Source organism: Neomonachus schauinslandi, chromosome 10, assembly GCF_002201575.2.
Source record: "Neomonachus schauinslandi chromosome 10, ASM220157v2, whole genome shotgun sequence".
In the NCBI taxonomy this organism is placed as follows: domain Eukaryota; kingdom Metazoa; phylum Chordata; class Mammalia; order Carnivora; family Phocidae; genus Neomonachus; species Neomonachus schauinslandi.
In genome coordinates, this window is record NC_058412.1 from 18,527,837 (window position 1) to 18,544,725 (window position 16,889).

At 52.5% G+C, this 16,889-nt stretch overlaps 1 protein-coding gene across 1 annotated transcript in view; it reads left to right on the plus strand.

The window, feature by feature from the left end:
- Positions 1 to 16,889, plus strand: part of KLHL29 (kelch like family member 29) — a 140,225-nt gene that overhangs the window by 79,327 nt on the left and 44,009 nt on the right. Inside the window, exons 2-3 of the mRNA XM_044918799.1 lie at positions 785 to 926; positions 3,454 to 3,966. Of these exons, the coding sequence (XP_044774734.1) occupies positions 785 to 926; positions 3,454 to 3,966 (655 nt within the window). The remainder of the gene's footprint in view (positions 1 to 784; positions 927 to 3,453; positions 3,967 to 16,889) is intronic.

The window sequence follows — 16,889 nt, forward strand, 5'->3', positions numbered from 1 at the left end:
TTCTTCTTGTTCTTCTTTCTTTTTTTTTTTCTTATTATAATGGTAATGGCCATAGTAGAAAATTTGGCATACAGAGAAGTAGGGACAAGAGAGTAGAAGTTACCCATATTCCTCTCACCAAGAATAACACCCCGGCTAGCATTTTGGTTTGTTCTCTCCTACACGTACTGTTTTACATGTGAGCTTCTATTTGTGTCATTTTATGTCCTGCTTTTCTCATTTAACATTATAGTGTAAGCATTTTTCCATCTCATTATGCATTTCAGTAAACATGATTTTTAATGACCGTATAATATTCCATCAAGGCTGTAGCTCAGAGACCAATGCTGTGCTAATGTTTGTTTTCAACCTGGGGTTCATTTTCTCATTAATCTAAATATCTAAATTAGAGAATGAGATCCTGAAACAGAGAGCCTCCCTCCTTCCCTCAACAAGGAGCCGAGGGTCCCAGGGAAGATGCTACCTGTGCTGAGCTGTCCTCTCACAGGTCTCAGCCCCTACCCTCCCCACACCTCCTCCGTGGAGGGGCACGTGGGGGCCTCAGAGGCTGGTATGGGGCCTGACCGCAGAGGGCGGCGGGGGAGGCACTGGGTTGGGTGTTCCTGGGGGTGGGACTGCAGCAGAAGCCTACAAACACTAAGCCCCAATGCTCTGCAGCTCCCCGGTGGCGCTGGGTGTGGGGCCCGGTCTCTGCCGCTGGCCCCGTGGCACCACTCCGTGGATGGGCCCCAAGGCAGCAGCCCTAGTCAGGCCATGCTCATCCTCCTGCTCTGCTTCTCCCCAGGCCCCTGGAATCTCCAAAGCGGACAATCAGTCCCAGGGACTCACGACCAGCATCCGGTGGGGGCAGACGCCCATCAATCAGTCCACGCCCTGGGACACTGATGAGCCACCCTCCAAACAGATGAGGGAGAGCGACAATCCAGGTGTGTACTTCATCGGCAGCCAGAGACTCCCACGGCGAGGCTGGGAAGGGGGTCAGAGGCCCCCTGGGTACTCCAGCTCCTCAGCAGGTCCCAGCTCACGGGCCTGCAGCAGCCCAGGCCTCAGGCTGCCTGCGGGTAGGGACCCTGTGTGTCCTGGGCAGTAGCTGCATCTCTACCCCTTTCTCTGCTACTCAAGAAAGCTTTGGCGGAGGTGAAGGGAGTGAGAGTGACATCACAGGAGTGACTGTGAATCTGCTTTGTGTTATTTTGAATAGTCCTTCCCAAACCTCAGGATTCTGGTTCATATGTCTCTCAAGTCACACCGTCCAGGGAGGTTTTGCCTTGCCAATGTTGAAATGAGAACCAGGATGCTCCACCCCCCGGGACTGAGGACTCCTCACCTCCTACAGCACTCCAGGCCTTCTTGGGTCAGCTCTGACCATAACAACACCTTCCCTGTTACCACACATTGGTCCCAGATCTCCCCTTAGGATACACAGAACTCGTCTGCTTGGCCCTCCACACCACAGCCCTACAGATACCCCACTCATCCTCCCCTCCAAGTCTTCTGCAGGATAAACACACCAGGTCCCTCGGCCACACTCCAAAGCCTGTGGCTGCCAGTTCCTTTGCCCTCCAGAGAATTATTTCTCCCTCTGTGTCCCTCAGGGCCCGGAACCCAACGCAAAGAGCCCACATGTGCTATGACCAGCACCTCCTTCATTCAGCCCCTCTACTTTGACCACCGCAGCCTTAGGTCACTTCTGATTGGCTGCTAGCCCCAGACATGCGCTGTCACCAGTGAGACCCCAAGACTGTCATGGCAGCAATTCTGACCCCCGTCCTCTCAATCTGCCTTAGGCAGCGGGGTGTGGGGACTCACAGGCAAGTCCTTGTCAATATCTTCCCCTAGGACTCTAAAGATCTCTTAGATTCCAGCTCTTTATTGCTGACCTTTGCCTAACCCTCCCAATATGATGTCACCTCCAGATTGAGTGGTGATATCCTCCCTGTCATACAACTCATTGATAAATAGGGTGAGCAGGGCTCAGTGCACATCACTAGAGACCTCCTTTAGGTCCCCAGCATCCTCTGGGCCAATCGCACTCTGATAATCAGTCACCGCCATGGCCCGGCATCTCTGTACCTTCACCAGAGTTCCCAGAGAAGTCACTAGCTGTGCTCCCAAGTTCTGGTGCATCGTTCCAGGCTCCCTGGCTAATCCTGGAGAGAAATGAGCTTAGGATGGCATGTCTTGTGCTTAAGACACCAGGCTGGCTCACAGCTGGCTCCTCTTCCTCAGACTTAGGGACAATCCCCCTTAGCAGCCTATTCTAGAATCTTGCCGGCACTGCTTCACCAATATTTGCCAGCTTCTAGTTTTCTCTAACCTCCTATTTCTGTGAGGGAGCTCTCAGCTCCCCTTCTCGTCTCTGGGGCTGGGGGTCCTGAGTGGCCCCCTGGCCCCCATTCTCTTCCTCAGCCTCCCTGCCCTCAGTCTATACTGCCATTCCAGCAGCATCATGAAAACCAAGGTGGCATTTGGGTGATGGAGACCTAGCCCCACACTTATTCAGTCAGCGGTGACCCAGGCTGCCTTCCCTGTCACAGTGTCTTCTGGCTTCGCTCACAAGCACGCTTGGGTCACCTCAGTGTCAGCTCAGCTCAAGGGGACCTGACCGTGCTCGGCCTGACCTGGGCTCAGCAGGCCTCGAATCTTGTATCAAGTCTCAGGAGGTGTGTCTTCTTCAGTCAAAATTCCCTTAAGGGCCAAATGCACTTCTGTTGTTTCCCCCAGGGCCGGCCATGCAGAGGTTGCTTAGGAGAAAGCCTGGCCCCCCAGCTCCTGCCCGCCTTCCCCCACTTCCCACACCTCCTGCTCTCCCTTCCTGCACCACAGGGCCCTTGCACGGCTCCAGGTTCTGGTGTTCTCACCTTGCCCAGCAAACACCTACTATCTTCACAATCCACCTTTCTCCCCACCTCCTCCAGACAGCTATTCTCCAGAAAGGAAGGAAAAACACCAACATTTATGGAACATTTAATACATGCCAAACACTCTGCTAGTTTTTCTTTTTTCTTTTTTTCCAAATACATTTTCCTCATTCAATTCATCCCAAGAGACCTCTGAGGTAGGTGTTGCTAGTTCCATTTAACAGACGAGAAGAATGAGGCTCAGAGAAGATAAGCACCTTGCCCGGGGCTCCTGGCTAATAAATGGCAGAGTCAAAATTTGAACCCAGAACTCTTTGAAGGTCTCTGCTTTTTTTCTCTCTCTTTTGTTGCCTCTTGAGCTCTCCCAAGTAGATTGTGCTCCCCCTCTGAGCCTCCACGGCCATCTGCTCATATACCCCCAAAGCATTTATCCTATGCTACCATAATCACAGATTTTTAGCCTGGGGGTTCCTGGATGCAGGTGTCTTTTCCACCTCTGTGACCTCAGCACCCAGCCCAGGGCCTGGGGCAGTCAGTGTTTGCCGAGGGAATGTGTATCCAGCAGATGACATCTCTTCTGTCTCCCTTGCAGGCACAGGGCCGTGGGTGACCACGGTGGCCGCCGGGAGCCAGCCCGCCCTGATCGCACACTCCTATGGAGTGACCCAGCCTCCCACCTTCAGCCCGGCTGTAAACGTCCAGGCCCCAGTCATTGGGGTGACGCCCTCACTGCCTCCCCACGTGGGGCCCCAGCTCCCGCTGATGCCAGGCCACTACTCGCTCCCACAGGCACCCTCTCAGCCACTGAGCAGCGTGGTGGTCAACATGCCCGCCCAGGCCCTGTATGCCAGCCCGCAGCCCCTGGCCATGTCCACACTGCCTGGTGTGGGGCAGGTGGGCCGCCCGGGACCCACTGCCGTGGGCAACGGCCACATGGCAGGGCCTCTGCTGCCTCCACCACCACCAGCCCAGCCATCTGCCACCCTCCCCAGCAGTGCCCCTGCCACCAATGGGCCCCCCACGACTGACTCAACCCACGGGCTACAGATGCTGCGGACCATTGGCGTGGGGAAGTATGAGTTCACCGACCCCGGGCACCCCAAAGGTAAGTTCCGCTGCCCACATACTCCTGTGTGCCCACATCTGTGCTTCCCCGAGCAGTCATGACAGCAGTGCGGACAGGAGTGTGCTCTCCAGCAGGTCCCTCCCTGGCCTCACCCAGCCCAGAAGTAGTGGCGGGGCCTCCCCCTGCCCAAGACAGCCTGGCCTCAGGCAGAGGAGGCAGAGGGGAAGGTGGAGGAGGGAAGGAAAGCAAGGCGAGGACCTGTGAGCTGGCAGGGAGAGGAAGGGAAGGAAGAGCCTGCAAAGTCCAGGGTCCTTCTGCCTCCAGCCCAAGCCCTAAGCCATTCTCACCTCTGACCCCAAGGCCAGGCCAAGTATGGAATGAGCAGGAATCATCTGCTCCTCTTAGGGCTCCATGGAACAGTCCTTTGTGGGGCCTTCTCCATTTTCCACCCATAAGAACAGTCAGAACATGAATTGTGTCCTTCCCCAGAAAAGCACCCTCTGCTGTGCCATCGGATGAGAGCAGCTCCTCAGACATTAGGTGAGGGGAATGTCTCTTCCCCAGGAGACACTCCCAGACCATCCTGAGCCACTTGGATTTTTTGTTTCAAGGACCCAAGGGTGGCTCTGTGAGGCTCCAGGAAAGAGCACCTCTAGCCTCAGCCTTCAGTTAACCCCTTTGCCCCACCCCCAGGGCAGTTTTCAAGGCAGATCCTTGACAACAGAGGCTGCAGGATGAGCCCCCAGCCTTAGGGTTCGGACAAAGTGCATCAGCAAACAGGCATCACTCCTGAGGTCTGTCTCAGGGATCTCTCCAGCTGGAATGCAGAAGGGGGCAGGAGGACAAGGGACCACAGATGTTAGACTGGTGGGGTTTATCCGCCCCAGACTTACTTGCTATCCCTTAGAGCTCCAGACAGCCAAGCCCCTCTCCTGCTGAGTAGAGAGGGGAGGCAGCCAGGCCTGGACCCAGTGGCAGGCAGGAGGGCACATGGTGGGCGGTCTGCCTGCCGGGGTACCCAGGCCTCCTTTGAAAGAGGGGAGTCCTAGGAGGTGTGGACCTCTGGGCATCACTTCTCAGCCTTCTCACTCAGAGCCCCTGGAGATGGCTTCTCAGGGGGCCCTGTCTCTCTGCAGAGCAATGACTCCCACTAGTCATTCTTTCCTGCCTGCTCTCATGCATCTCTATCTTTATTCTTTCAAGCAATTTTCGGACCTCGTCAGGCATCCCCACAACAAAGCCGTGTCTAGATCTCCACTGGGTTTCATTCCCAATCTGATTGTGCCCCAACTGCCTTTGTTTTGGAAATCAGCACTAGTTTTAAATGACAAAATTATAGAAAATTACATCTAAATTCTGGTAAACTCTTGCTTTGTTTAAGATCTTTTTTAAAAAAAAAATTGACTAAATTGATTTTTTGTTTGAATTGTTTTGGTTAAGCGCTCTCTCCCCTAAAAAGGGAAAAAAAAAAAACCTTACTCCCAGTTTATACACGGCCAGATCTGATACACTGGGAAATGGGTGTCCTGGCTGCTCCCAAGGCTGTACCAAAGCCCAAGGCACTGGGTGGGCTTCCCTCTCCCACCATAGGGGCATCTCCCCCTCCCCCAGAGGCCTCCTAGGGCTGTTGAAAGGTCTTACTGATTTGCCAAGTTTCAGACATGTATCTAGGAAAAGGACTTATTCTGGGCAGAAAGGGAACTGGCCCAGTTGGGCCTAAAGTCCCTGGTTTGGAGCTTGGCACAGAACTGGGGTCCGCCTCCTCAAAGGCACAGGTGCGTTCTATAATCAGCACCCTGAGCCCATAAGTTAGGGGCCCAGGAAGTTACAGGCGGTAGGGACACACTGGGCCAGCACGCCATTGCAGAGCCTCACCTGTAACATCTTTCTGGGGCCAGAGGGCGTGAACCATCCTCTGTACTGAGCTCAAACCCGCAGACAGGAGGGAAGGAGAGAGAGGGCCCCTGAGGGAGTTTGTCCTGCTAGCCCTGGAGGGTGGATTCAGGGCTTGGTGAGGCCAGGCATAGGGTCAGCCTAGGAAGTGTCCACAGCCCTGCCTTCTGGTAAGCCAGTGAGATCCCTCCAGCTCCAGCCAGCGACAACCGGTGACCCATCTGTCACGCTGATTTCCATAGTCGGCCAGTGAGCAGGCTGTGTCCCCAGAGATTACATTTAACTCACCTCTCTATTTATGGCCCTCATCAGCTGATTTATCCCCTTATATTTGTGGTGAAGAAAGACAATGAAGCATGAACATACAAATGCCTCCAAACTCAAGCCTGGGTGGGTTGTGTGGGTTTTTTTGTGTTTTTTTTTTTAAGTAATTTCTCCTTTCATTTCTAATCTTAAAAGCCTTTATTGCTAAAGCTATAATTTGTCTGTCAGATCTAATGTCAAACAACTGCATATTTTTTAAAATAAGAAACCCGAATTTTAAAACCAAATCTTTGAAACTTACCATGTGAGAATCATATTCCTGACAAGACCATGTGGGTTTGGATTTGGGTCACTTTTAATTTCGCCCCTAGGGATTTTACATCTCCAAAACCCAATTGATTTCACACTCCTAAATGACAGACAGCTGGCTCCAAGTGAGAACCAGGAGGCACCGCGTGATGGTATCAACACTAGTCAGAACTCCACTTAAGGAAGGAAAAAAAAGAAGGAGAACTTTCCGTTTCTCCTGTTCGGTTTGAAAGCTTGCCCGGCATTATAATAAGATTCACCATAGAGCTCCTTGAGAGCTAGCTCATTAAAGTCCCGCGATTTTTCCTCTATTGTTTGACATGACAACCTGGCCTCTCACGAGGTTGAGTAATTATGGAGAGATCCCCTCCATGAAGAACAGGTCTTGCCAGCCAGAGGGATGGGCCACTGGTATTTTTAGACTTCATTAGTGCCCCGATTTAAAATTTCACATTTTGTTTCTTGTAATTATCTTCCAATCGATGGAGCTGAAATTTCTGTTGGGGCTATGAGAGTCTGCCTTCCCAAAAAGGGCATTGGGACTTTAATTTAAAACTTAACCAACTGAAAAATAAACGTGGTGCAGAAATGCTTTTTGATTTGCAATAGGTCAAGCGATTGTCTCTCTTCTGTGACTAGAGAAGCCAGCTTGCATGCAGTTCACTTTAATGAGTGTTATTTAAATGCATTGAGCACATATAGATTTTCTTAAGAAACTTATGAATCTTTCTTTCTCTAAGAATAATTTGGGGGTAGGATTTCATTCTTTAAAAAAAAAGATTATGTATTGAAAACTAATTAAAATATAGATTTCATGTGTGCAAAGTGATAAGGGAGGAAAAAAAAATTAGTTCTATTTGATTCCTGTTATCATATACCTGAGGCCTTTGTCTTGTTGGACTGGAAACCGTGATGCAATCTATGGGCAGAGGTGGTGGCCAGCGTCAGGCCTTGTGAGATGAGTGAGGGAAGTCTAATGTCACTGCCCCAGTACCCCAGGAGCCCAGTTGTGTGAGGGCAGAGGTGCAAGCTCTTGGTGTCATTTTTCTATCCCCTACCTTTTTCCACAAATGATTCCTGGGGGCTAAGACGGTAGCCAGAGACCTTTAAAAGCCCCAGACTAATGGTGAGCTGTGGAAAGTTTATATTTTCACCTGCATGTCCAAGGAGAGAGAAGCAAGTTTGTACCTGCTCCCTTCTTCTGAACCAAAAAGCAAAATCCAAGTTGACCTGAAATGGTGAGGGCTTGTCTCTTCTGACTTCAGATTTTGTAGGCCTAGGGTGAGGGGCCATGAGGATTCCCACAGCCAGGCAGCCATGTTGTGGGGTGTGCTCAGCGCCTCCCTGTGGTTTCACACCTCTTCCTTCTCATCCTTGCCCCAGAACCCCACCCCGGGGGAGCTCTGTGTGTCTTTATGCCACCTTCCGCTTGGAGAGCAGCCACTCTGTCTCCATGAGTGGCAAAGACAGGATCTGGAAAAGATACTTTGAGGCATAGTGAATAGCTGTGTGATGGGGACAGGTCTCCTAACCTCTCTGAGCCTCCTTTTCTTCATCTTTAAAATGGGATGAGAGTACCATCTTCATCAGGCATAGAGGAGGTTTGAATGAGACTGTGGACATGAGCATACATAGTACTTTGCCCTCTTAACTCTGCAACACTAACCCCAGGTCTAGAGTTCAGCAGAGACAGAAGCTAGTGAAGAGGGGAGAAGCAGAGCCCCCTCCCCAGTGCAGAGGAGATGGAAGAAGCCCAAGCTTGTTCATACTGTTGGCAGCCCCCTGGTCAAGCAGTGTCATGGGACCATCATGTCCCCATGTGTAAAAGGGAGTGGATGTGTCACCTTCCTGGCAGGAGGATTTTGGACTGCTCTCCCCAGTGTGGAGCCCAGCACAGATCCCCCATCCCTTCCCCACCCTCTGACATGCCAGGACACACACTGCTCAGTGCAGATTCTGGAAGCAGCTGGGAATTCATGATAAAGCTGTTTGCCCACGCATGGTTAGCCCAGAGGCACAGAACGTCCAAACTGAAATCACCTTCCCACAGACCTGCTTTTCCCGGGCCTCTGTCTCAGAAACGACATCACGAATCCACCCAGGGGTTCAAAGTCAGAGCCCATGGTTGTCCTTGACCTGCCCCCTTAGGCACTGAGTCTGAAAACTTCTTTGATTCTGCCTCTTCTGGATCTGTCCTCTTTCTGTCCCCACCACCACTCCCCTCTCAGGGCACCAACGCCTCTGGCCTGCCTTGGTGGCCTCCAGGCCTACGGCACATCTCCTCCCACCCAGGCCTACGGTGCAGCCAGCATGGTCTTTGCAGAACCCAAGTCCGGTCCCGTCACTCCCTGGCAAATGCGTCCACCAGCCCCTGCTACCTTCGGGACAGTGCCCAACCCTTCACGTGGTGCCTCAGGGTCTCACTTCCACCTGCCTCCACCCTCATCTCTGCTGTTCTGCTCACAGGCTGCCCTGAAGCCACGCCAAGCCTAGGGTTGCCTCCCTTCCAGCTGTGCTCTGTGCTTGGCCATGCACCTGCAGTACAGTCACCCTGCTCCCGGGTCATTGTCCCCGCTAGACTGCGGGCACTGGGGTGGGGGCAGGCACCTCCACCCAAACGCTTGCCGCCGAGCACAGGGGAATCTGAAACTCTGACTCAGTTTCCTTGTCTATGAAAGGGGATAATAATAGAACGTGCTACTTAAAGTCGTTGTGAGGATTGAGTTCTTTGACACAAAGCCCTTGGAATAGTGGCCAGCCTGTCATGAATCACTGCAAAAGTCTTTGCCATTAGTATCTTCACTACCAATGCCAGGGCCACCTTCCAGTGTCTGTGGCCTTTTAGGGGCCCAGGGTAACCTGAAAAAGCCAGAGACCAGTTTACCTTGGGAGTCTTAAGAGATTGCGTCCCCGTGGTGATGTTTGAAGCACCTCGTTCCCAGGGGTCCACTTTGAACACAAGAACTTGCCTTCCCGCCTTGTAACACTTTACACCCCTCCACATTGCCGTAACAACCAGAAGGCGTCAGGCTGTTGCGGAGACCCTCCCCCCAGTTCCAGGAGCTCTCTGTCAGAGGCGGTGCCAAGCTCACTGCGTGGGTCCTCCTCCAAGGCCATATCAGTAGACGGGACAAAAAGAATTCTGTCACTCCTGCAGACCAACCAACCAAGGACGCAGGCGGAGGGAGTGGGTTAGGAGCATGTGGCCAGCAGCACGGAAGGCGGCCAGGAGCCCAGGTTCTGCACCAGACCCCTGGTGTAGAATTCAAACTCCACTACCCGCTGACCCAGTGGGGCTGCACTAGAACACTGGTGTCTCTGAGCCTCAGTTTCCTCATCAGTCACATGGAGAGAATATTAGTGCTGTCGTCATAGACACCTTTTAAGGACTTAATAATGTAGGCAAAGTCTCAACACCGCGCCTGGCACATAGTAAGCCCACAATAATGTTAGCTGTTGTTATGACCGCCGCTAATGGAAAGAATCCTGGAGGAGAATTATCATCTGGTGCACCTTTGACTCAGGCCCGCCATTGTTTCTAAAGCAAGGTTGGCCGAAATAATCTCCCAGGTCTAACTGACATAGCCCTCAACACAGATCTGGAACCAAATCCAAGACACGCTGTTACCCTAACTTTCCCTTTTCTAGCCTGCCCACCTCCCTCCCCAACACACACACCCTCACCTAAGAAATATGTGTCTCAGAGCCTGTGGAATTTGACACTTCGTCTACACGGGGTGCTTGGTCCTTGCCTGGGCAGTACCTGCCGCAGCCCTGCCTCCGAAAGCCCTCCTCCCCTTCCCAGGACTCTGGCCTCCTGAGGTTTGTTAATCATTAATTGGAGGGTTGTCCAGGGCTTAACTGTTGTGTTAACAGATCATTTGATGATGAGCGAAACCGGCAAGCGGAAAGATGCAGCAAAGGCCCCTAGACCACCCAGAGACCATGTCATTCTTGGAACAGCGGGTGACCCCAGCACCCCAGCCTGTGTGTAACCGTCTCAAGGGCCCTCTGCTCAACAGGGTGCCCGGGGCCCCCTCCCCAGGGAACTGAGTACATGGAACTAGGAGTAGCATATGGGCTTTCAGCCCCAAATCTCTGCTGAGCATTTTTGAGATCAGAAACCCTGCTCTGGCCCTAACTGTTGACGGGTAGGGCCAGCAGAGTCAGGACACCACGGGAATGAGAGGGCTCTTCAGATTAGAGCAGAGGGAGAGAATATTTCCTTTCTGGGGGCTTCAGGAAATGGCACTGACCCATGGCAAGAAGCCAGCTGCCTGGTCTCAAGCCCACACAGATACGAGCAGGGATGACTGCTAGGTTCTAGATCACTGACACTCAGAGGCCACCGAAGAGCATGAGTCAAGTCACCTCCTTCCCTGCTGCACCACCAAGCATTTACTGAGCAAGTAGTGTGTGTAGTATTAGGCACCTACTGTGCGCAAGGCCCACAATAGCTCTTCCCACTCAAAAGATGCTGTGGAATGTGCTAGCTGCATGCCCCATAACAATCTCTGCTCCTACAAACATGAGGCCCTGTGGGGATGCCTACAGTGTTCCAGACACTGTCCCCGGTGCTGGCATGGATGGCAGTGTCCCTGGAGGAGGCTGCACCCCACTTGGGGAGTCCAGGGGGAGGCAGCAATAAAAGCCACAGGGGCTGGAGAAGAGAGGTCAGTGTGGACTGGGCCTTCAAAGGCAGTCAGAATGATGGAGGGGAGTGAGCAGAAGGGAGGTAGTCCTACAGAGGCAAGATCTTAGGTAAGAATGTTTGAAATAAGTGCCAGCAACACAGAATTATGATTTCTCAATAGAGAAATCATATGATTTCTATCATAGAGCCACACACACACTTCTATTCAAATGGTTCATAGGGCCTGTCCTGATTTGAGACAGGTTCAGCTAAGTGATTTATACTTGAGGGCGCCAGAAGTCCGTTCCCTGACCTCTTGGTACACAGAGTTGAGGAAGCCTGGACTTTCCTCCAGCTTCTTGGCTTTACTTGCCCAGTTAGTGATGGCCAGGTAAGGATCCCTGATCTTGGGCAAGAATCCATTTTATCAGCCATTCTGGGCTTGCAAGGTGAAATCATCTTGGTCTTGCAAGGTGAAGTCATTCTGGCTAAGGTCAAGTCATTCTGGTCAAGGTCAAGTCATTCTGGTTTTGGAAGACCACTCTGGTCTTGCAAGGTGAAGACCCCATGGTCTTCAGGGGCTTTGATCTGGGTAGGAAACCCTTGAGGGCCATGAACCCCTCACTGGGAAATCGGTGCACACCCAGGGTCCAGAAATTCTTTGTAAACCTTTCTCTCTCCCATTGTGACAGGTTAATGGCAAGTCTCCTGTTGCCTAATCATTCTGCAAACATCTAACACATGCTGTCTTTGCTGGGAAGGGCATGCCGTGCCAGCCTGATCCCTAACATTTTTCCGTTTTTAAGGTTGGGAACGAGTTTTGAGAGGGGAAGAGCTGGGCAAAGCTGTGGTGTGCCTGCTGCCGGTCCCCGTGTGATGGGAAGGTCACTGTGCCCCAAACCATGAAACCAACGGGAAGAAACGTGGCCCAACATTGGCTTTAGCTGAAATGACATTCCATTCAAGAGCACACTCACTATTCCAGAAGCATAAAAGGTCAAAATAGCACACACGTTAGGAACCGAAAACTTGGTGTAAATTGCTTAAAGGTAAAAAACGGCCAAAAGCTTGCAGTCTGTTGAAGTCGTCACCATTGCCTGTTTTCATCGTATAACGCTCTTTCTTTTCAAAAACGTATCCTAGAGGGAGGCCCAAGTGTGCATCAGTGCATCATCAAGAAAATGCTTTTTTTACTTTCTAGCTCTGCCAGCCGCCTTTTGGATGCCCTGGCAACTGCGCCGTGAACTGTCTGGTTTTGCCCACTGGCCCCTCACGGCCTTTCCCTCCTCTCTTCCACGTGACTCCTCACTGTTGTCATGGCTCCGTGTCTCAGGCCCAGGTCTACACACGTAAGGGCGACTGGGGATCTGTGTTGCACCCCTGTCTATGGAACCAGTGTCTTGGGCTGTGTATGAGTGTGTCAGGGCTGTCTTCACAGCAAGCCCCCCACTGGGCAGCTAAAACAACGGGTGTTTGTGTCCTCGCGGTTCTGGAGGCTGGAAGTCCAAGATCAGGGTGTGCCCACAAGGTTGGTTCCTCATGTGGCCTCCCTCCTTGGCTTACCGCTGGCCGTCTCCTTGCTGGGCCCTCACATGGCCTCTCCTCTGTGCAAGCCCTCCTGCTTTCTCTTCCTTGTCTTACATGGATTAGAGTCCCACCCTCATGACCTCATTTACCTTGAGTCACTTCTTAAAGGCCCTATCTCTAAATACAGTTGCTTTAGGAGTTAGGGCTGCATATGAATGGGGCAGGGGAGGGGGGGAGACGCAATTCAGTGCATAACAGGCTACCTGTCAGTCTAGTTGCAAATGGCGTTAGAGTTTGTCCTTGTCATCTTGCCTGGACAATGTCTCCTCCCCAGTCAGGCCGCACTCCTGGGGCCATCACTGACCTTGCCCGCATGGTACCATTTTTGACTGGGCCCTCCAGAAGTATGTGGGTCCCTGGTCCGCCCTCTTCCCCCCACGCATGCCTCGTGGACCTGCTGGCTTGTGGGAGGTGGCGCTCTGGTCCCAGCAGCCTAGCCTTGTGTGCCCCATGGGCATGGCCCGGAGAGACCCAGTGAGCAGGCCCAGAGCAGCCCGGCCCAATGGGCCCTGTCTCTAGGTGGCTTTCTGTCTTCAGGGACAGAGGTTTCCAGGCAAAGAACTCCTAGCAGCAGCTGAAGTAATTGCTTAAGGAGTGGGGATGGTTTCCCAGGGGATTCTCTAGAGACAGTTTCTGGGGACAATGTGATATCTTGGTGAGAGCCCTGAACTTCAGTTTCCCCACCTATAAAATGGAGGGGGAGGTTCCTAAATGATCTTTAAGGTAATATCCCACTCTTATATTCACTGTAGTGGTGTGGAAGGGGTGAGAGGGGGCAGAAAGGAGGGGGATGGGTTGTTGCTTAGGAGTAAATTCTCACCAACAGGGGTAGGTGATGAGTTGCCTGGGAGAGCACAGCTGGGGAGTGGGGGCAGCTGTCCTTGCTGGTTGATGCAGCTCTGTCTTTCGGAAGGGCATGGAGTGGATATTTTATATTCATTATATGTTCACTCTGCATTTATGTAACCCTTGCATCTGCCCTCTGAGGTGGATTCACAGAGGGAAAACCTAGGCTTGCATGAGACACTGGCCCGGATCTAAGTGGTAGAGTGGGAATGGGAGTCAGGATCAAGACTGCCTGCCTCTAACCCCCATTCCCTTTCCACTGTACCACACCTTGAAGCTTCCCCAGCTTGTCACTCAGCATTTCTGGGCTAAAGATGGGTCCCAATGGCTGTCTTACATTTCCTGGGGTCATGTGTCTGATATCTCTCAACATAAATCGGTGATTCTTGGGTTCTTTCGTCATCTCCAAAAGTACTGTGTGACAGATGGATGGGTGAGTGGATGGACGTAATTCCTCAAGTAAACCCATGAGGGATGTTGGGCCCTTGCAGCGGACTGCAGACAGGGCACCGGCCACCCCAGAAGCCACTGGAGCTTGGGAATCAGGCAGCCCTGGAGATCCCTTCCCACCGTGGCATCTCCCACATCTTCTACACAGTATTGCCAATGCAATAAAGTTAATGGAGCCAGCCAGCCAATGAAGGAGCCAATTCCGTGCAAAGATGATACATCTTTGAAGTTAGTGAGGTCTATGGATCTTACGCCCTTTTAAACAAACACAGTTCTGGAAATCCACCAAACAGCAGCACTTAGAAGTAGTTACTGATGCTGCGTACCTCTGTCACCGAGGGATGAGGAGCCGCCAGGACAGGGCTCCTGGAACTGGCTTCCCTCTGACGTCTGGGTAGCCTTCGGCTCCTTGGGAGCTCAAAAGATGTCATGCCTGGCCAGCCATTCTTGTCCTTTGCAAAATCCCCAGATCCTGGCGCTCAAGGAAGAGTGTGATAACATGGAGCCATGACTCTCTTGAGGAGTATCCGTCCCAGCCCACAGCCTCAGGCCCAGCCTCAGGATTAGCTGGACGAGGCGCTCAAGCACAGCTAGAGCGTTAGTGCTTCCAGGCTGGCCGCGGCTCAGGGTGGTCCCTGGGCTTGGGGAAGGTGAGCGGACAGTTTCTAGGAAGCGTAGATCTGGAACAGGCTGAGAGACACAAGCCTGCCCTTAGCCTGCCTGCAGACTGACCAGGGACCATCACGCCATGGCCCCGGGGCCCCCTGAATATGCTCTGCCAATGCTCTGCCCAATTTCAGTCTCCTCCCCAGTTCACACTGCTCGCAGTTGCTGAAGAACACAAAGTGGTATTTGTTGTGCCCACAGAACATCTGCTGAAGGCAAAACTTGTGTTCATCGCTCTTCACTTCAAAAGACTTGCCGTGTTATAAAAAGAAAGGGACCATCTGTCCCTCTTCTGGACCCCAGCACCTCTTGGAAAAGATTTCTGTGCAAGAAGGCAGTGAGAAGTCAGCGCTGACTTCAGGGAACTATTCTGAGGCCGGAAGAGAAGGGTGCCTCCCCACTGAGGGGAAGTTGAGGTGGCAGATGGAAGCCTCTCTGTGGCGGCCATGAGATGGGAGACACTGGTGGGAAGGAAGCAGCTGTGGGGCCGGGGAGATGCTCCATCTGTGCGAAGGCCCAATTGGGAGGATGAGGGCTGTGAGGGCAGCCCAAGAGGAAGGACCAGAAGGCATGGGGCGGTGGGAGGAGGAGAAGGTGTAGATGTCATCGCCATTTTCGACCTACCTGCTGCCCAGAGTCAGGTATCATCCGTTTGCAGTTCTCTGCTCAGCTTGTCTGGCCTTTCTTATCCAAAAAGCCCTTTAGGACAGTTCTATATCTTGGGGACCACCGTAGGTGCCATGATTCCCCTCCAGTGGCTGATAATTGGGGTGTTCTTCCAGAGTGTGTGGGGTGCGGTGTGAGGCCTGCTCAGGGTCTGTCTGCCTCTTGGCACCAAGATAGAAACATCAGCCGAGCAGCCAGGAGAACCGGACTGGGCATCTGGGTGGAGCTGAGGTGAGCACGGGTGGGACCTTCAGCGGGGAGGCATCCCCCCCACCTCCCAGCCACACTCTCTCCCAGGCAGGGCGCCCACTGACTGCAGCTCCGCAAAAGGCCCTTCCTTCCACCTCCTCTACACACACCCAGGAAAAAGCTAGGTTTCTACCAGAATCCTAGCAGATGCCAGAGAGCCTTGGTCTGTGAACCTCTAAGCTTGACACTTATTTTGTTTCAGATCAAAACCTGCTTCTCTTCTGAGCTTCTGTCCTGGGGTGGAAACGGGGGGAAGGTGCTGGAGGTTCTGAAGTGGGGTCCTCTGAGGACACCCCTTGCTCCCATTTCCTACTTGTCTCTGATGGGAGGGAATGAATTGAGAGCTTTGCCTCTGTCCTGGGGAGGGTTTGCTAGTTTTCATCCACAAGTCTTAAATGTACAGAATTCCCCCCACTTGGGTGCATGCATTTAGATTCTGAGGATGAAGGCAGTTCCTGGAGTAGCATATTCAAGGCTCCCAGAATCCTAAAAGGTCACACTCCTTTTATTCTTGCCTCTTTTCAGTTCTGTTCTTATTGATTTCTTTGCGCCCATAAGAAAACACAGCAGGCAAAGCCTGCTACTTCCATTGAAATAAAATATTCTGCAGTCAAACCACACACCATAAAGAAATAATTGCAGTCTGTATATATTGCTAATGGACATCTCTCAGCAATTCCCTGTCTCATAAGCTTTAAACACAGACATTAGTATAAATATGCAGAAACCCCCATTTGGGCAAATTACTCTGCATTTCTGAACAGAAGGAAGATTAACCATGTACTGATATCTTTGAAGGAGTTCAGGAGAGCAGGAAAAATTCACTGGCCCTCTCTGGGAGGAGCTGGAGACTCTGTGAGGCCTAGATGGAGGACAGAGCTGGAGGCCCAGCTGGTATCTTCTCCTCCCCTGGGCCTGGGGCTCCCCTGAAGCACTCGGGGCTTGGCCTCAGGAAGAGGGGACTGGCCAGCCCCTGGCCAGATCAGCCTCGTCTGAGCAGGTTGGTCACTTGGGTGTCCTGCTTCTAGAGCCTTCCAAGCACCCAAGGTGCTGGCAGGTGCAGGAACAGAGAGTTTGAAGTATTTTCCCCCCTGCCTCTCATCTGCCTGACAAATGCCCGCAGGGATCATCAGGCTTCCAAAGTAAAGGCCCATGAGGAGCCATGGGGAGACTTCTAGAGGCAGCATCACTATCTGAACTAGGCCCTTGAATCTCCCTTTCTCGGGCCCTCCTCCCCTACCCTGTGCACCCCCATTGAGGGCCCCACGCTCCCCACAAAGGCCAACACAGGGGTGAGGGTCTCTATCTTCTGGGGCTCAGCAGCCTGTGGCACCAGGGCCTAAGCCCAGCCTGAGCTTCAAGGGTCTGTGAGGAGAGCCCCTCCCTTTCAGGAATCGGC